This window comes from Rhipicephalus microplus, chromosome 7 (assembly GCF_043290135.1).
Source record: "Rhipicephalus microplus isolate Deutch F79 chromosome 7, USDA_Rmic, whole genome shotgun sequence".
Classification (NCBI taxonomy): Eukaryota; Metazoa; Arthropoda; class Arachnida; order Ixodida; family Ixodidae; genus Rhipicephalus; species Rhipicephalus microplus.
The window spans coordinates 166,922,796-166,944,125 of record NC_134706.1 but is presented as its reverse complement, the minus strand read 5'-3'; the positions used below and the strand labels follow the sequence as shown (position 1 = coordinate 166,944,125).

The window sequence follows — 21,330 nt, the reverse complement described above, 5'->3', positions numbered from 1 at the left end:
AGTGTGTGTTATTCTTCCAGAACACCCGGTACCACTTGACCGAAGCAGCATCTTTTTTCTCAACGTGTACAGTAGTCCTAAGGACCGACGGCAGCGCTTCAGGGCCCTCATAAAGAAGGCCGTCAACTTGGCAGGTCCCAACCCCCTGGTTGTGGCGGGCGATTTTAATGCTCCGCACCACACTTGGGGCTACCCGTACAATACCAGCAAGGGCGCGGAACTGTGGCAGAACGCGACGGACATGGACCTGACTCTAATCACCGACAAGGCCTTTCCAACTCGGTTGGGCACCTCATCCTGCAGAGACTCCACTCCCGACCTGACCTTCGTCAAGAATCTCCCCGATGTACAGTGGGCCAACTCAAACATTGACTTAGGTAGCGACCATTACGTCCTGGTGACACAGTTTTTAATGGTCCGAAAGAGGGCACGGGAGTTTTCTTGGACAAACTGGGACCAGTTTCGCAAAGTCCGCAACGACCGACCCCTACCTGCAACCAGGCCAAGCCTACAGGAGTGGATTAGCCAGCTCAGAGAGGACGTCATAAGTACCACCAAGAACATTAGTACTGACCTTCCGGTTGAAAAAATGGATAGCCGCCTTGCCCACCTGCTAGAGGCCAAGCAGTCACTTCTCGCCCGCTGGAAAGGCCAGCGCCTCAATCGCAGGTTGCGCAAGAAAATCTCCGACCTAAACAAGACCATTGAGGAGCACTGTCGCGTGCTCTCCAAGCAGCAGTGGGACGAGGTGTGCAACTCGGTAGATGGCCAGATGCGTAATGGCAAGACATGGAACCTGCTCAAGCACCTGCTCAGCGAGACTAACACCAAAACTAACCAGCGGAACGTATTAGCGCGAACCATGCACGAAGCCAAGCAGTCCTCTTCAGAAGAGGAGGTTTTGAAGCAGCTGGTGCAAAAGTACCTCCCTGTCGACTCGGACCCCGCAACAACGTACCCCGAGTACTCAGGACCGGCCAACACTGAACTGGACGCCGAGATATGCCACGAAGAGGTTCGGCAGGCGCTTTACGCGCTCAATGGGAGGTCTGCCGCGGGCCCCGATGGCATAACTAATAAGACCCTGCGCAACCTGGACGACCGATCAATCGACTACCTCACCGAGATCATCAACGAGGCATGGAAGAGCGGCGAGGTCCCCGACCCGTGGAAGGTCGCGCGCACCGTGCTCATTCCTAAGCCGGGGAGGTCACCCAACTTGGACAACATGCGCCCCATTTCGCTCACATCCTGCGTGGGAAAGGTAGCCGAGCTTGTGGTCCTCAATAGGTTGACTCGGTACCTGGAAGACAATGGGCTCTACCCGTACACCATGATTGGCTTTCGGGCCAAGCTTTCGACGCAAGACGCTATGAAGCTGCTCAAGCACCAAGTCATCGACTGCAACACTCGAGACATAAGGGCCATTCTCGGCCTCGATTTAGAGAAAGCCTTCAACAATGTTGCTCACTCTTTCGTGTTGCGGTCGATTGCTGAGCTCGACCTTGGAGTCAGATTCTACAAATATGTCAACTCGTTCTTGACCCGTAGGAGAGCCACCCTCAGTGTGGGAGACCTTGTCTCCGAGGATATCGAGCTGGGATCGCGCGGCACGCCACAAGGGTCAGTGCTATCGCCCACCCTGTTCAATCTTGTCATGGTCGGGTTGTCCAAGAGGCTCTCATGTATCGAAGGCATTAACCACACAATTTACGCGGACGATATTACCATTTGGTGCACAGGTGGCAGTGACGGGCAAGTCGAGCGCTCCCTGAAGGAGGCCATAGACACCACGGAAGATTACCTCCGTCCCACAGGCCTGAGGTGTTCCCCAAGCAAGTCCGAGCTTCTCCTTTACCAACCCACTAGGCGAGGGCCCAAGCCCAAAAACTGGCAGCCGATTTCGAAGAGTGATATCAAGCTCTACACCGGAGATGGCAGTGCAATACCCAGAGTTGACTCCATTCGGGTCCTCGGCATGACCATCGAGTCCAATGGTTCCAACGGCAAGACTATACTCAAGCTCGCCGCCAAGACGGATAACGCGGTTCGGCTGGTTCGGCGGGTGGCCAACCGCTACCAAGGCCTCAAGGAAGACAACCTAATCCGCCTGGTCAATGCCTTTGTGCTCTGCCACTCTTCATATGTCGCGGCCATGCACAATTGGCAGCGTGCCGAGCGTGACAAGATCAACGTCTTGCTCAGAAAGATTACCAAGCGGGCCTTCGGTATCCCGATCAGGACGCGCACTGAGCGCCTGCTTCAGCTCGGAGTACACAATACGTTGGAGGAGATTGCCGAAGCGCAGGAGCGGGCCCAGCTCGCGCGCCTTTCGAGCTCCCAGACCGGCAGACATATACTCCGAGAGCTCGGTCACTCTCCGGCTGAAATGGACGAGAAGATGAGACAGGTACCCCGTGAGATTCGTGACCTCATCACCGTGGCACCGATACCGAGGAATGTCCATCCCGAGCACAATCGTGGTAGGCGACGGGCTAGAGCTGCCACTCTTCTCAAGCAGAATCACAGTGAGGAGCAAGGCGTCAGCTTTGTCGACGCAGCCGTGTACCGTGGGAGCCGCGCCTTCTCCGCAGTCGTCGTCAACTCCAAACAACAAATCACCAACTGCGCATCGGTTCACACTGACGATCCGGCGGTTGCCGAGCAAGTGGCCATCGCCCTGGCCATCCTGGAAGGTGAGAGGGAGGTCATCTATAGTGACTCTAGGTCAGCTATTCGCGCTTTCGAGCGCGGTGTAATCTCCAAGAAAGCCCTGCGCGTGCTCCAAAGTGGTGGCCGCGACGGCATCAAGCACCACGTACTGATTTGGTTTCCTGCACATGTTGGACAGGTCCAAGGCGCTCCCCCCAACCTCAACGAGTCTGCCCACGAGGCCGCGCGCGCACTTACCGACCGCGCGGGTTCCGGGCAACGATTCGGGGCCAACGGGGTTGCGGAAAACAGGGACGCGCCTGCCACGTACAACGAAATAACAAAATATTTTTACCTCGCGCGGAGACTATATCCACTCCCTCATCCAAATCTTAATAGGCCACAAGCCCTTACGCTCAGACTACTGCAGACCGACACGTACCCTAACCTGAGATCCCTTCACGCTATTTATCCTGACGTGTTCCCCAATGACGCTTGCCCCGAATGTGGGGATGTATCCACGCTGGCGCACATGCTCTGGGAGTGCAAGGCAATGTACACTAACCCCAACACTACATCGGTCAGGTGGGAGGCGGCCCTTCGCAGCTCCCTCCTGGCCGACCAACTTTGGGCCGTCCAGCAGGCCCGCGGAGCGGCCGATAGGCTTGGCCTAACGGTCCCGACTTGGGAGACGCCCGCTGCGCACTGACGCGCGCCTTGCAGGACCTCAATAAAGTTTCGCAACCAACCCGGTACCACTTGTGAGGATCAAAATTTCCCGTATCCTTCGGGTTGATGTACTTACATGCACTTACTGGGACTATTAATTTTTAATTACTGAAACCAAACATCTTGGACAATTGCGAGTGTACAGACGCGATAATGAGCAATTAGGAGATGCAACAATGTTCACATGCGCTACACATGCACCAAGGCCGTCACGAACTTGCTATTGATGACGATGGCAGTGACATTTGTGGATCTCCAAACTGGTAGGTGTTCTGTGGATCTTCCGAGTAGTTTATGCAACAACGAGTCCACGACTTTTTCCTCAACACAACACAATTTAGTTTCTGAAAACAAAAATATTTATTTGCAAAAAGTAATTTACTTCATGTTTTTACAACTTTATAGGGTAGTTTTTTTAGAGCTCACAGCAAATAATATATTAACAATGAACGCAGTTACTGTAAAATGGTGACGCTGTGCATAGCCTCCGAGATGGCAAACGCGCAATGATGGGCGCGCAGCGGCAATTTCAGAGGTCACGCGCTGTGTCGCCATATTCGCGTTGGTTATGCTAGGTGGCGCTAGCCGCGCCTCAATTTAAAGGGTACAGCCATATCAATCCATTCATCCATCCATCTATCACATCATTATGGCTACAATGATTTAGCCATAATGGCAGTCAGCGACCACCATGGCGACGACCACCTTCCTCCGTGGCAACCACAGTAAAATACACCTTAAGCACGCAAGGATTTCTGTATGGTCACTACCTCGCGCTGTGATCTCGCAGCACATGTTATAGTTTTCGGCAAAATCCGCGCCGCATGCTTAACAATCAAGACACAGCAAGCAGGTTATAAATGTGAAGCCTTGGTCGACGTAATCGATTTTTACCTTATCACTTATTATAAGTCCCGCAGCCTCACTTCGCGTGGACGCCATCAGGCGTGCTATTTGAATTTTGTGTCAAGTTCGATGAGAGATGGATTCAACTCAACTCCAGCCTCGATCAAAAAGAAAAAAAAAACGCTATTTGGAGCCTGGATAGCAATATGTAGTACCTCGGACAAATAGCGGTGGAGGCGCGGTTGGCCAACCAGCTACACTCAGCAAGAGCCTTCCTCAGTCTTTAGCTGGTAATTAATTTTCTGGAGTAGCGGCCTTTGACACGCGAAGTCTGAGTGATGCGCATAGTGACAGCAATGAAGATCCTGATCCCGACAACACTTACGGCTTCGAGGAAAACTCGCTCAGCGATTTCGACCGGACTGCAGATGGGGCTCGCGGTAATGTTGGCATGAGCAACACTTTTTAAATTAAACAATGGCATGTATTTTACACTGGTGTGTCAATAAACTGCCAGGCTCCGTGTGTGTTCTCATGTGTGTGAGGCTTACATCAAAACTATTCAAGAACACATCTCACAGTGGTATTTGCTCAAAAACAGAGAAAAAAAGTTGTGCTTCTGCCAAAGGATGTGGCCAGTGTGTTTGCACATGAAAGTTGGATGAGTTTACTATGTTGCTGATGTACCAAACTTGTTTAAAACTTGTGACATATATAGCCAGTCTAATATGAGTGTTACAAGCTGCCACTCTAGCGTCGCCAGCGTGAAGTCAGCAACGGCAATGACAACAGGTTGGTTCGTTCCGTACGCAAGCAGAGACAGTGAAGAGATCAGAGACGTGAGAAAACAATACAAACTTTACTCTAGTGATATTGCAGCACACGAGATCTAGTCAAAGCCACCTAGAACAGGTTAAGGCCTGCGCACTCCCTCCGTGACGTCACCCACCTTGCCCGAGTGGGCCAGGCCTCGCGAAAAAGTTTGTCTGCTAGCCGTCCAGGCTGTACTCACTTCCATGCACTAGATGTGTGGGGTTGCCTTCCACAAGTCGCACAGTGCTAATCACATATATGTACTTTTCTGCCAAGCGTGCAGATATAAATTTGAGGGAAAGTTATATCAAACTAAGACATGGTAAAAGAAGCTTTGATTATTGTGCCTGAAAGCCGTAGCGTTAGAAGTGTGCCAGAATATATGTTGTACTCACCCCCTCTGTAATGCCCTACGGGCCCTGAGGGTATTCTAATAAATAAATAAATAAATAAATATGGTATGGCACATTTCGATTTCCTTGAATAAAAAAATAAGCTACGATCCCATATATTTTATGGAGTCTACATCATTTATTTATTCTAACGTGAGTATTCAAGACGTTGAAGGTAGCTTAACTGAGCGTTTTCAGTTTCCTCTTCAGTGTTGCGCCCTTCTTTGCCGCCGTTAACTTGTCGATTTTCATTTGGACGTAGTTCTTTAGGAAGGTGTTGGTGGCTGCCCACAAGATGTTGTGAAGCACTGTTTCTGGATGGTGTCCTTTGCAACAAATGTCCAAATCTTCATTGTCAATTAAAAGGTGCTTCACGACACTGAGAAGAAGCTGCCTTTGGTGCCGTGCTGCGTGAAACCAGGCGGTGTTCTCTTTCGAGGTCAGCTTTTCTAGCACAGTCGGATAGGTAAGCGGGGCTGTTCGGAAACATCATCGGCACTGCATCTTCGGTTAGTCGAGTAAGGCTCATCGGAACTTTTATAGTCTTTCCGTTGCTATCCGTGTAAGTGGTGGTAGTCCTCAAATACTCTGCTATGAAATGAAGTTCGCAGACCTGCGATATGCAAAAGCAAAAAATATGTTTTAAAATATTTTAGCAACATTTTATATATGTTTTTCAGCCTGACTACATTCTATAACGTTATAATTAGCAACGATTGGGATCTAGAGTGACGCTGCTCCGTAATGCACTGCACTAGCACAGATCTGCAACACAGAATCCGCTTCATGTGGAGGTTTATGGGTAAAAATTTTAAATTCTTACCTTTTGATCATGTAGAGTGCGATGTTGATGTCCTCGCGACGAATAGCGCGTTTCCATTCTATCCTGCGGTCCTCTTTAGGGAAGGAGAACATGCGGACCTTCGGTCCACCGTCATTATTTCCACGACAGTTCGGCACGTAGCAGCGGCCCATCCTGTGAACTTCCTGGTTTTTCACGCGAACAAACTTCACATCTTGGACTCCAAATAACACAGCCAGGACCAAAACTTGCACATATCTCCGAAGAACGTCCACCAGCACTATTTAAAAATTCTTGTGCAGCCTAGCACCTCGCTTTGCCAGGGTCAAACAAGTTCTAACAGGTTCGCTCTGACGAAGGGAGTCACTGAGCCTGCATTCCCCAACCGGTCCTCACAATGCCCTCCAGATCGTCGGGCTAGGTGTGTTGACGTCAGACAAGGAAACGAAGGGAGTGAAAGGGCCTTGCAAATTCTAGAAGGCACTGATCTAGTACAACACTTCAATACAACTAACAAAATACATCAACATTCGATACAACTAAAAAATACATATCAAAACAATAAATCAGCTTATGAGAGAGGACTATTACAAACTACACAAACTAACAACAATTGAACTACAGAGGAGAAAGTTCGAAGATATAAACAGGTGAAGGCATACGTGTGATGACCGGCAGCGTTGCGTCCCCGATGATCGAATGCGAGAAGTCGAAGAGAGTTCTGGTACCACTGCGATGTCGGCAGTGTTGCAACGCTGGTGGCTGCGGGAAGCTAGTGCTTGCAGGTGACTTCGAGCAGGTTGAGCTAACTCAAGGCGAAGTCCCGATGTCTACGTTGCAGACGTTAATATCGCGTCACAGCTAGACGAACGGCTAAGTTTAGGTGGCCAGCCGATATAGAGCCACACTAAAAACTTCTAGAAGAGATGCTTGTTGATCTGTTTCTACACCATGTTGATCAGCGACTAGTCTGCCTAGCAGGGCAAAATCCTGCGCTTAAATCCCCCTCGTGTCTCCTCGCTTTATTCCTTGGGGACAAGAGACCTCTACATGGGTCCAATCATGTGCGTTTCCTTGATGGAAACTCCACCCCAAAAATATATTGACCCCACCCCTTTTTAATTGGGAGAGGGTCTTTATCTAGCGAGAGTGACAACCTGTTGGGTTGTTGTCATATGGCTTGGCCACCAGAGGTTTTCCCACGCTTTTCCCCGTGGGAAGCGGTCTTCAGACTGTTGGGCTCTCAGCCGGTGCGTCTCGTAGCCTAATCCTTGTTTGGGGTACATCGCGGCCTTCCACGACCTTGCAGACGCCGCCACAGTTACAAAAGGATCAAACGTCGGTGGCGACGTTCAAAGAAGAGCACCCCATTCTACACTTCTCAGCTCCCTTTCATGCGCCCGCCATTCCCACGGTCAGTGGGGAAGTACGGCGCCCGTTAATTTCCGTGACACGGAGCTGCCAAAAATGGCCGTCCGTGACATTGCCCCCGACTTTCAGAATGTTATTCATAAAATTGGCTCACACGGAGGGGAATGTTTCGGCAACAAGGAACAAAACACCACCAACAAGGGAGACATGAGGACTGTCCCTCTCATACACAACATAAATAGGCAGAGTGCATCAAAGTAACAACAAAAGGAAAGAAACAATTGCTACAGTACCAGTTTCAGTTACACGCATCAATATCAATGCGCCATGCAAACAAGAAAAAGAAATAGCCGTGTACAGCAGCCATCAATACAGAATACACTGCACGAAGGTATACTACAAACAAAACAAAACAGGTGCGCTCCTATACTGTAGTGAAATCCTTCAATGTGCGTTACAACATGTAAAAGCAACCCATGCACCAAGCAAAAAGAAAATACTCAAAATACACTTTCTCCACCTTACAGCTGTCCCTCACTTCAATCGCACACGCGGCGGTCGCGGTCTTGCCGGAATTCGAGAACTTCCGAGGTAACGACGCGTATGTGCTACCAGTTGAACGGCAGAGTCATGCATCATTCCCGATTTCAGGCGACTTGGATCAATTCGGTGGAGGGGACCCGGGCGGTGCATGAGACGGAGTGGCCATGCTTTCTTTGGGCTAGCTCCCGTGTGGTGTTTAGCTATTGTGGCCTTTCTTTTAAGACCCCTTCGACAATCCTGTCCCGACAAAGCTTTAAATCTCCAGCATACATTCCCTCGCGAGGATGCGCGCTGTGGCCTACCCTTTCGTCGCTGGCGCCTTACTTCCCGCCGCAAAGGCCTGTTTGCCGAACTGGCCGATGAGCTATCCTCTTTTCGTTCTCCCCGATGCTTGCTTCCTTCTTCTTGTCTCCGCTTTGTCGCGTACGTACCCTTCACTCCTCTACGGCGACGTCTGCGACTGACTTTTCCTGCACCTTTAGGAAATTCGCCTCGAGTTGCGTCATCGGTAGTTTTACAGCTCAAGGGCGCATCCTTAATCATGATGTTAATAGAACGGGAAGTCTGGCACTTTCCAGGTGATTTTATTTGCGAACCAGCATTCTTTTTACTTTTGGTCCGGCTCCTCGCACGCATGCAAACCGGCTTTGAAGCCGATGCAGAACTCCCGGTCCTACTTGCTACGCTAAAAGAATTTGTGCCTTTTTCCCACGTAGTACCCTTTTTCTCGCGCGCGGCTTTCCGACGTCTCTTGCATCTGCGCCGCTTCTTGCGACTCTTTTCCGAGCTTCCCGATCGCAACTCCAGCTCGTCAACCCTCGCACTGTCTTACTCTTGTACGGTACGTCCTGTCTCTCAGACGCCAGTTTTGTTACAAGCTGCCACTCTAGCGTCGCCAGCGGGAAGTTGGCGACGGGAATGACAGCAGGTTGGTTCGTTCTGTACGCAAGCAGAGACAGTGAAGAGATCAGAGACGTGAGAAAACAAAACAAACTTTACTCTAGTGAAATTGCAGCACACGGGATCTAGTACAACACTTCAATACAACTAACAAAATACATCAACAGTTGATACAACTAAAAAATACATATCAAAACATTAAATGAGCTTACGAGAGAGAACTATCACAAACTACACAAACTAACAACAATAGAAGTACGGAGGAGAAAGTTCGAAGATATAAACAGGTGAAGGCATACGTGTGATGATTCGCAGCATTGCGTCCCTGACGATCGGATGCGAGAAGTCGAAGAGAGTTCTGGCACGACTGCGATGTCGGCGGTGTTGCAACGCTGGTGGCTCCAGGAGGCTAGTGCTTGCAAGTGACTTCGAGCAGGTTGAGCTAACTCGAGGCGAAGTGCCGATGTCTACGTTGCAGACGTTAATATCGCATCACAACTAGACGAACGGCTAAGTTTAGGTGGCCAGCCGATACAGAGCCACACTAAAAACTTTTAGAAGAGATGCTTGTCGATCTGTTTCTACACCATGTTGGTCAGCGACTTGTCTGCCTAGCAGGGCAAAATCCTGCGCTTAAATCCCCCTCGTGTCTCCTCGCCTTATTCCTTGGGGACAAGAGACCTCTACATGGGTCCAATCATGCACGTTTCCTTGATGGAAACTCCGCCCCAAAAATATATTGACCCCACCCCTTTTTTAATTGGGAGAGGGCCTTCAACTAGCGAGAGTGACAACCTGTTGGGTTGTTGTCATACGGCTTGGCCACCAGAGGTTTTCCCACGCTTTTCCCCGTGGGAAACGGTCAGACTGTTTGGCTTTCAGCCGGTGCGTCCCGTAGCCTAATCCTTGTTCGGAGTACATTGCGGCCTTCCACAACCTTGCAGACGCCGCCACAGTTACAAGAGGATCAAACGTCGGTGGCGACGTTCCAAGAAGAGCCCCCCATTCTGCACTTCTCGGCTCCCTTTCATGCGCCCGCCGTTTTCACGGTCATTGGGGAAGTACGGCGCCCGTTAATTGCCGTGACGCGGAGCCACCAAAAATGGCCGTCCGTCACAATGAGTTTAGCAAGGTAGGACAACTAAATGTTGGCTTGATCCTTTCTATTGTTGTTCTCTTCACAACTGAACTTTTCTCATGGTAGGCAGCTTCTTGTGTGTGTGCGTGTGCGTGCGTGTGTGTGTGTGTTTTGCAGTCAAATGCTTTAGCCTTAACAAGTACATGGTTTTTGATTTATCAATCTTGTGAGGATTACAGGCAAGTAACATAGCAGGTCTGTGCCACCACTTGGGCTTTTTAAAAAGACACGCCTGTGAATAACAGATGCTGCTATCAACATATCAGCCAAATCTTGCAGCTGCAAGTGACTTTTTTCATATGGATGACTGTGCTCACTTCGAATTTTCGGATGCTTGTTTGTGGTGTAAAAGAATTGAAAGCATGCTATTAGGCTATAGCCAAAATAAATCAAGAGCAGCATTTTAATCAAATGTGCTTTTTGCCGCAGTGTGCTGCCACATACCGGCACTGCTGTGCAAAATCTTCTAACATTGCATAGTCACACTCACACATGGGAATGGCAACACGAAAAAGCTAATGTGTTTCTTCAAGCATGCTCTAGCTCATAATGTGTGCTTACATATCGCACTTCTTTACTGCCATTCCTCCCTGTAGTTTTCGGCGCAGCTTGTTGGGACCGACAAGATAAAAAAGAAAGCGGTTGAAGTGCGCAATAAACCCCTCAACTTGCTTTGAAACATTTCTGGCAGTGGATTTGTGAGGCATTAAGTTTTGATGATGAGGTCAAATAATGATTACTCGAAGACGCATTTCATTGTTTCTTCAAAGTATCTCATTCAGTATGGATTATGACGCTAATGTAGTGGCTCGTCATTAAAGGCAAAGCACTATGTGGGAGAGACAGCTGGGGTTGGCTTGTGTTGTGAAAGGGAGAAACTGCAGCACCACCCAAGGCTTTCGAATCCACGCCATTTGGAAAAATTATTTTATCAGCATGCTCATATCACAGTAGTGGACTGATTATTAGGTTATCTCCCTTGGAATCTTTACTGGCCCTATAACTTAAAATTTAGAAATTATGGTAACATAGCTCTGTGATTTGAAGTTTTGTTTGTATTGTTTCAAGTTATGTTTATACTGTCATCTGATATGTTTTGGATACTTGTATCTTGAAATTTTTAGATGTCATCTATCATTGTCAGCATTAACTGTGTTGCTATCTGGCACCTGCAATCCCATTTTACACAGAATAAAGCGTTCATCTAGGCTGAAAGCTGCTTTGCATATTTGAAGCTCAGTTTGTCAATTATGCACCATCATAAAACATTGTACATTTTATTCTACGCATCCAAAAGCTGCCAGTTGCACTCTTTGAGTCATCATAATATTTCACACAGTGGTCGTCAAGTGTTCAATAGAAAACACTGATATACTAATATACATGCAAAAGTGACCAATCACATATATGCGGGCAGTGTGTTCAAAAAAAGATCTACCGTTAAAATGACAGTAATTCATCTTATGAAGATGCAATAAATGAACAAAAGACTAAAAACCTATAGACTTATATATGCCATATAAATGACCAATCAAACTTATTCAAAAGCTGGTAGCACTGGCAAGATTGTGTATCAGTCTGATCTGAGACTGGTAGCACTGGTAAGAAAATGTATCATACTGATATGAATGTCTATAGAAACTGATGAGACTTTGTATCAATCTGGTACAAGACTGGTACAACTTATAGGAAACTGTATCAGACTGATTCAGACCTCTATCAGAATTTTTGCTAGAGATGCTAATGAACAAACCCTTGAATAAATATTTATAATCACACGGAACAATATAATGTATGAGCAGTACTAAAGGAACCTAAAACATGGTAAGTTTTGGACTTCGCTAGTCGCATGCTTGTTTCCAGCTTCTCCTGAAGCATGAGCACTGTGATGCAGCGCATTGAAGAACATGTGTCACCTATCTAATGTTAATTACATTGCTTATTTTAATGGTCTTCCAACTATACGTAGGCACTATCTTATAGCCATTTTTGCATGTTTTTTATCTTATAGCCATTTTTGCAACAGTTTTTTCCGAATATATATGATTACCAGAATAACCCACATGGTTTATTTCTTTCCTTTTGTACCTGGTTATGCTCAATATATAACAATATTTATTCTGTTGAAGAACTTGTGTTATTGTTATTTTTTGCTATTGTGTTTATGTACCCAACTCCTGTAATAGCCCTGCATTGGGCTGCAGTACTTGAAAATAATTCAATAATATTAATCAGTCGCTTGCACCTGTCATGTTTGCTCCATTTGGAATCAAGAACTGCGGTATTCGACAAGTCACCTGAATACCATCGTAGGTTCATTTTGATGAAAAAAAAAGATCTTTGCAACGCAAAGTTTTATGAATTAACACACTGCGCAGAGCATAGCATCTACTGACATGCCCTTCTCGCGTCGACGGCAGCTCCGCGTGAGCACATACTGTTGTATATGCAGTTTTATAACAGCGCACGCAAAGCTTCGCGTTCGTTGTGCGCGTGCGTTCTGAGCCGACTTCTTCAGGCCCCTTCACATGACTCTCGCAAAGCTACACCTGCAAGCTGTGCGTACAGTATTCTATACGCAGGTTAAATATAGCTAGCATTCGCCAAGCGCTCTGGGACAAGACCTAATTGGTTAAACACGGTGTGGTTGAGCACATCGCAAGTACGGGGGGGGGGGGGGGGGGGGGGATTCTCTTCTTGGTTGAGGCTAGCGAGGAAAGACATTAAACATACGCACAGAATACGCGGCCCATGTAAGGAGGAATTAGGAATTTTACTTCACCTGTTGTATGCAGAAGTACGCTGGCGTAGCGGCCGCCTGTGGTCTTCTCATCGGTGTTCCCTGTAAGCACTGTTGCCGTCCCCAGGGGTGAAGTCGTCAACATCCTTCCGGCACCATCGCCGCACTAAGGTGGCACTACAACCACACTGTGCCCGCAACCTGCGGTTCAGCAGCCGAGTACCTTAGCTACTAGACCACCGGGGCGGGGCCCAAACTTTTGATTATAAAAATAAGCACCTTGCATTTGTACACTGATGCAATAAGTTTTGTACGTGTGGTGACGACGTGCAGATTGGTTTTAAATTCTGCAATCTCGTAACGTGCGAGTAGCAGGCCCAATTTGGCTTCAACAAGGCTTCCAAATGGCCAGAGGAAAATGGGTTTCAACTGAATCTGCAGATAAGACCATGCGTCTTGTTCCCCAGAAAGAGAGGCATTCACCCTGACACCAACATCTACCTACCTGGTAAATATCTGTTTGTAAAGCGCGAGATTGAGTTTCTGGACCTAATATTAGATACTAAACTAACATCTGTACTTCACAGCCAATCCGCAAAAAAAAGAAGTGCTTAAAAACCATGTATATCCTGAAAGTGCTGTCATGCACTACATGGTGTAGTGACAAGGAGTGCCTTCTCAAACTATAGAAAAGCGTCGTTTGAACACGCCTAGACTACGGGGCCGTCGTCTATCAATTCTCAACGTCAAGTTCTTTGAAAATGTTGGACCCTGTGCACCACTTGGGCAATCCGCTTTGTACGGGTGCATTTCGTACTAGCCCCGTGAGAAGCATGTATGTCGATTTGAACGAGTGGTTATTATATCTCCAGAGGTGCTACCAATCTGTCGTGTACTTCGTTAAAGTACAAGTGAACAGCAAACACCCCTTACACTACACTATTAGTGACATGTCCAGTTCTGTGATCTTTGACAACCACCCTCAGCATCCCAACACCAGCATCTTCACAGCAGAACCCTACGCGATACTTGCGGCCATAAAAGACATAAAAAACTAAATTCACAAAGCTCTGTAATATGCACAGAGTTCCTGAGAACTTTAAAAACCTTCAAAGCCCTGAAAAAGATGCAAAAACCCCGTCTTGGTTTCGCTCTACTCACTTCTGTGCACATTTTGCACACATAAAAAACGTGTGCTGGGTGCCGGGGCACTAAGAGATACAATGAAATGTCTTGGCGGAGCAGCTAGGTGCATTCGCCAACGAAAACTCCACCAATACCTATGTAGCTGCCCCTGTGCTTGACCTAAAACGTTAACATTTCTTTAGATGAGAGCTTAGAGATTACTGGCAGTGCACAAGGAATATACATGCACAAAAATAAACTTGACGTTACGAAGCCGCAACTAGGTAACTGGTCGCAGGTATCAGAGTCATGGCATACAGAAGTTACACTTACAAGGCTTAGGATCGGACACACTTACAGTACACATTCATACCTTCTGTCTGGTGATGACTCACCCATGTGCGAGAAATGTGGTGGACCCCTGACCGTGCTTTATATTTTAATACATTGCAGTGAACTTGACCATATCATAAAAAGGCATCTCCCATTACTACGCCGAGAGCCAATGCCTCTTCAACCAGCGATGTTCATTAATATAAAGATCCGCATTTTAAACTCAAGTCACTGTTCTCATTTTTAAATGATGTTCATTGGTTTCACGTCATATACTCAGCTATTATGCAGTGTGACCTCTGAACAGTGGTTGCTGTTGCGGTGGCTACATTACACGAAGCACTGGTCTCTCTGCCTTTGGCCACAGAGGCTTTCAGTAGACACATGTGCTATGCCAAGTCCTTCCCGATTTTATTTTCACAACCGCTCGCCGAACATTTTCAGGGCACACATTAGATGTCATCATCATGGTTGTAATACTTGTATATTTTACTTGCCTTTAGGACTAGGAATTTTATGGTTTCTATATAGCCGCTTATCATAAGCATTCCTCACACTCTTAATCATGCACTGGTGCTCTTCAGTGATCAAATAGTTCTTGCATCAATAAACATCGCATAACAACGAGAAGCTATAAATTATGCTTGACGCTATGCGGCCGTGTGATAAAAGCGATGAACTTGCTCCAGAAGCCGAGTGATACGCTCAGTATGCCGAAGAAGCTCGTCAGTTGGCTCGTGTAAACATCCGTTATCAACAAAATAAAAGTAGAGGGCAAATAAAGATGGGACACAGGAAACAAGTAGACAGGATAAAACGGCCCCGCCGCAGTGGTGTAGTGGCTAAGGTACTCGGCTGCTAACCCGCAGGTCGCGGGATCGAATCCGGGCTGCGGCGGCTGCATTTTCGATGGAGGTGGAAATGTTGTAGGCCCATGTGCTCAGATTCGGGTGCATGTTAAAGAACCCCACGTGGTCGAAATTTCTGGAGCCCTCCACTATGGCGTTTCTCATAATCATGTGGTGGTTTTGAGATGTTAAACCCCACATATCTATCTGCAGGATAGAATGCTCACTATGAATAGATTTATTTACGAAAGAATCCTGGGGAGAAACGCGGAACATACGTCACAAACGTGACTGCACACATCACAAAGCTGCTCATATCAAAAACTAAAGCATATCAAAATCTAGATCATATTGTGGCATAGCAATTGAAATTCGCACTTTCGCAAACATGCTCACGTCTGGCTGACGCAATTATCACCCTTCAATTTTATATAAAATGCCCCTAACAGTTCATGCCCAACTGTTTCCCTACTGCGTCCCAACACCTCCAGTTCATCAAACAAAGGCACACAACCACAGACTGCACAGTGTGCAGAAAGATGGGTGCTTTTATCGTTCGAGAGCGTCAACTCATGCTCCCGGGCCCGCTGGTTTCTACACCTGCCTGTTTGGCCGATGTTTGATTTGCCACAGCTCTATGGCAATGCATATACTACCCCCACCGCACAGTCCACGTAACTTCTAGTGTGATTGGTTCCACAGTTTGTCTTCTGTTTAACCTCATCGGGAATACACGCTCGCAGCTTGGACAGCTTGAATGAATGTGTTAAGTGAATTAATGTGAATGTGTGAAGTGAATGAAACCACTGCATTAGCTGCAAGACCGTGAAATGTATATCATGGCATTCATGACATGTCAATATTTTCATGTTATGACTAGTGACTTATGCTCGTCATACAGTCTTGTTATGTCGTACCAATTTTGTTGTCGATATCTTTATCGAAAGGGCCAGGAGAGCTAAAAGTCGCAGGTGGGTAAGTGGGTGGGTGGGTGGGTGGGTGGATGGATGGATGGATGGATGGACAGATGGACGGACGGACGGACGGACGGACGGACGGACGGACGGACGGACGGACAAGCGGGCGGGCGGGCGGGCGGGCGTGCGGGTGGGTGGGCGGGCGGGGGCGGGGGCGGGGGCGGGCGGGCGGGCGGGCGGGCGGAGTTGACGAAGTTTGCTGAAAAATACTTCGCATTTAAAAGTTGTTCTTAAGAGAGTGCGGCGGAGGGGTTGAAAGGTCACTCGAGAAAGGTCACTCATCAATGAAATGTTCTCTCCCTGTTGACGTGAATCAGCTCAGGTTTAAGTTTGAGCTCTTTCTTTTCTGTAGTTTTGTTGTGTTGTATCTGCGCAACCGTGCGCTTTCAGGATAACAAAGGGTGGCACAGAGCTCGTCCTATTTTTTCGGGCCCTGCGCGAGTGCTTGATTTGAGCATACTGTATGTCAAGCAGTGTCTTTTGAGGAGAGGAAAACATCCGTTGCTTGCGTCTTCAGGCACCGTGTTTGCCCAGTTTACGCCAGGTTTTGACGCTTTTGTGAAGCCTGAAGCACTCATTTGTGTCACTTCAACTCCCCTCAATGCCTTAGGAACCAGAGGGTATACGGAAAAAATCGAGTGATAGAAAATGCAGTACAAATGACTTGGAAAAACACCGGTAAGAATGCTTTATAATAATTTTGTTTTGTGCAGCTTCACTGACTGCTCCAACTTGGGCTTTTCGGACGACGCTGGCAACGTCTTTCTGAGGCGAAAGGATGGCTGTTGGATAAAGGTGCACTCTTATTTTTACTTTGTTTGTAAAGAAATTTCATATGTATTTGAAATTCACTGTGTCTGTTTTGCACAATAATAATTTGTACAGTAAATTTGTACGCATAAGTGCGCTAACGCAGAAAAAAAGAGATAAGTTCTTTCGACAAGATAGAAACTGGGTTTTTGAGGCCCTGCAGTAATAATCATATAAACAAATGAGCAAGCAATTATATCTCGTATGATTCAAAGGATGGTGTGTGCAAATATAGCCTAAATAAAACATGTGATAGTCGCGCCCCATCTCAGTGACCCTGAAGAAACTTCGAACCTAGAGCTTTGATAAGCAGTATTTAAAAAAAATATATATGTATATATCGAGTTTTGCCACAAAGGTGAGGAAATTATAACGATAGAAAAAAAGGCAAAGCTTTGCCACAAAGGCGAAGATTGAACGTGATAGCAACAAACTGGAAGGTCACGTCAACAATGGCAAGCAGATTGACATCCTCCTCGCGTTTCTCACGCGCAAAGAACGCATGAAATGTACTCACAAGTACAGATAATCGTGAACAAACATGTCAGTTGTGACATCGCGCTATCTGAAAAGCGCGCCCTTTTCTCAAACGAAGACTTTGCAACTAATGCACTGACCTTTGTGTTCCCGGTAACTATAAAAGAATCGTTCCGATGAAAGTCAAAGGCGCGCGCTTTTCACCACCGCGATATAAGTGCGCACGGGTGAGGGCCCAACCGCACCCCACTCTCTGCAAGGCTAAATACACGTGGGAGATGAGCACTCCTGCTGCCGTGTCCTGACGATGTGATGACACGCGTTCATTGTGTTCTTGCTGGTACTGCTGAAAACCCAATAGTTCCGCCGAAAGGCCCGAAAGGCGCTAAGTGGTAGTATAAACATCTTGCCGTTTCAACATTGAATCAAGTGCTCCTTTGGGGCTCAGTGGCTAACGCATCGCACCTGCAAGCAAGAGGTTGGAAGTTTGTTTTTATTATTTCTTTCCTTTCTTGCCTTTTCATACATATAGATATGTATACATGTGTGGTGAACGACGTCGACGTTGATGATGACGCTGGGTGCAAAATCTAGCCGAGAGTGTCTATATAATTGCTATCGCAATAAAAAATGGGTATGTTATACGAAGTAATACTTGCAGCTTTGGGAGTGTTACAAGCTGCCACTCTAGCGTCGCCAGCGCGAAGTCGGCGACGGGAATGACAGCAGGTTGGTTCGTTTCGTACGCAAGCAGAGACAGTGAAGAGATCAGAGACGTGAGAAAACAAAACAACTTTACTCTAGTCATATTGCAGCACACGGGATCTAATACAACATTTCAATACAACTAACCAAATACATCGACACTTGATACAACTAAAGAAATATATAACAGAAACAATAAAATCAGCTTACGAGAGAGAACTATAACAAACTACACAAACTAACAAGAATAGAATGACGGAGGAGAAAGTTCGAAGATATAAACAGGTGAAGGCATACGTGTGATGACCGGCAGCGTTGTGTCCCCGACGATCGGATGCGAGAAATCGAAGAGAGTTCTGGCACGACTGCTATGTCGGCGGTGTTGCAACGCTGGTGGCTCCGGGAGGCTAGTGCTTGCAGGTGACTTCGAGCAGGTTGAGCTAACTCGAAGCGAAGTCCCGATGTCTACGTTGCAGACGTTAATATCGCGTCACAGCTAGACGAACGGCTAAGTTTAGGTGGCCAGCCGATACAGAGCCACACTAAAAACTTCTAGAAGAGATGCTTGTTGATCTGTTTCTACACCATCTTGGTCAGCGACTAGTCTGCCTAGCAGGGCAAAATCCTGCGCTTAAATCCCCCTCGTGTCTCCTCGCTCTCTTCCTTGGGGACAAGAGACCTCTACCTGGGTCCAATCATGCGCGTTTAATTGAGGGGAAACTCCGCCCCAAAAATATTTTGACCCCACCCCTTTTTAATAGGGAGAGGGCCCGCAACTAGCGAGAGTGACAACCTGTCGGGTTGTTGTCATACGGCTTGGCCACCAGAGCGTTTCCCATGCTTTTCTCCGTGGGAACGGTCAACCACTTAGCTCTCAGCCGGGCGTCTTGTAGTCTAATCCTTGTACGGGGTATACCGCGGCCTTCTACGACCTTGCAGACGCCGCCACAGTTACAAAAGGATTAACCGTCGGCGGCGACGTTCTAAGAAGAGCACCCCATTTTGCACTTATCGGTTCCCTTTCATGTGCCGCCGTTTCTCACGGTCAGTCGGGGAGTACGGCGCCCGTTAATTGCCGTGACGCGGTGTCGCCGAAAATAGCCGTCCGTAACAGGGAGCAATATAGTTTATAAAACGAAATTGCCGGACATTCGCGAAAAGCGCAGCAAGTCGCAAGGAAAGCTGAAAGAGCGGCATTTTTAGAAGCCGTTGTTAAAACTCTTGGGGCTACTAGTGCAAGTGTGCTAACAAGATGCCTACTAAGCAATAGATCAAAACTTTTCTCAATGTGGGGAGCTGCCACTGTGCCATTATTATTGATTCTGTACAGTAGCGAGTTATTCGCTTTGCATTCGCAAGACGTTACCTGCATGCATTTTGCTGTTGCGGTGGCTGATGATGTTGATGAAGAATTTTCGCCTCAGCCTTTTGAATTAATTTCAAGGCAGTCAACGACCATGCGCACTTCGTACTGTTTGATGCCTGGTCACAGAAATGAGAGTGCGTGACACAGGGTTGTTATTTTACTTTCCTACTACATCATACTATGCATGTTTTCGTTTTTCTTTCCTGGCATAAAGCCTGTATTTGCTCCGCCTTTCTACGCAGTATCGGCAGAAGCCTGGCTCTGTGGTAGAACGCTGAGCTGTCTTGAAGAGGACCCAAGTTTTAAACTTGTTCTGTTCAGAATATTTTTCCCATTTCGCTTTTTTTTTTTTAGAGCGACATCAGTGACATCAATGGCAGCGGACAACTGTGGCATCAAAAACGACCCCTGTGATCTCACAATAGCTTCCGTTGAAAGTGAGCTACCTAAGTAAGCAGCGTGGCAGACTCCAGCGTGGCCAGACCAACATGAAGGGAAAGAATCAGTTGTAGCCACTTGTGGAATGCAGGGTGGTGTTCATGTTGCTTGCATGATTTTCTTAGATTTGATTGAAGTGCGGTTTAACATCCTAAAACCACCGCTTGCATGAGAAGAGCATGAGAGGGTGCCAAGATAGCGAGCGCATAAGCTAACCGTCCCTCCGAAATAGTGCTCCAACCAAGTGGCTCAAGGGTGAGGTTCGTGTATCATATTAAGTACTACGGAACACTGCCGGCATGTGCAGATGATTTATGGTCGAGCCACCGCACGAGTGAATGACACCAAACACAGCCTGTAGGATAGCCTCTGGACATGGCCACTACTACAAATTCCAGCAGTGCTTGTATAATGAGCACAAGTTGGAACCGAAAAGAAAGGTGACACTCTTGCAAGGCGCCATAGGGTCCTGCAAGCTGTAGTATACAGGCCTCTGCACTGCTAAGGGTGTCGCAGTAATGAAAAAAATAATTAAATAAAAGTCAAAGAGGGGCTGTAGCAAAGGGCGTTTCACTTCCACTTACGAGAAGGCCTGTCAGCGCATCGCGAAATCGAGAGGCTTGTCGCCGTAGTAGGAATCTGTGGTTGAATGCTAATAGCTATTGGGCCTGTTCTGATAGCGGTGCAACTATAGTGACGGGCTGCGACACCGTAAAGCAGTGATTATGGGGGGGGGGCATAAACGACAACTTTGTTCCTGCAGGGGGGCAGGAAGCACAGAACTCATGCGTCGTGTTTTACCCATGCTTGCTTCTGGAGGTGGGGGGGGGGGGGGCAAAGTGGGGGCCTGCAAGAATTTCGGGAAAAAAGTTCCAGCCCACCCATGAATGCATTGCGCTAGTGTGTGCTGGTGTGCTTTCGCGCTGGTGTGCTTTCCTTGAAGTTTGAGTTTCGTGAATGTATTTCATAAACAGCATCGATAGAACTGAGAATTCGCAACACAAAATGACAGTAGTATCAGTCTGATAATCAAGACCAACCTACTCTAGCAGTTGGTCGTTGCGGCACGTACCACAGAAAGCCGCATGTTCCCGGCAGCAGTTATCCCCTGCAATTCCCAATCTTGGTGTTTTTAGCTTCCGATTTGTGTAATCGAAGGTGAAAATATGACCATTCATGGGTCAGTTATGATCAAAACTACAATGTAATATTAGACTCTTTCTAACTGAATATTTATGGTGATCACAGCAACCGTGGCACAAGAAGAACGGCCCTAAGCCTTGTGTTTCAGCCATAATTACAATGTGCACATGACCACAAATTTT

The 21,330-nt window shown here is 47.3% G+C and overlaps 1 protein-coding gene across 1 annotated transcript in view; it reads left to right on the top strand.

Annotated features, from left to right (window-relative positions):
* Positions 1–21,330, top strand: part of LOC142767920 (uncharacterized) — a 141,183-nt gene that overhangs the window by 79,464 nt on the left and 40,389 nt on the right. Inside the window, exon 3 of the mRNA XM_075870159.1 lies at positions 16,923–17,004. Within this exon, the coding sequence (XP_075726274.1) occupies positions 16,923–17,004 (82 nt within the window). The remainder of the gene's footprint in view (positions 1–16,922; positions 17,005–21,330) is intronic.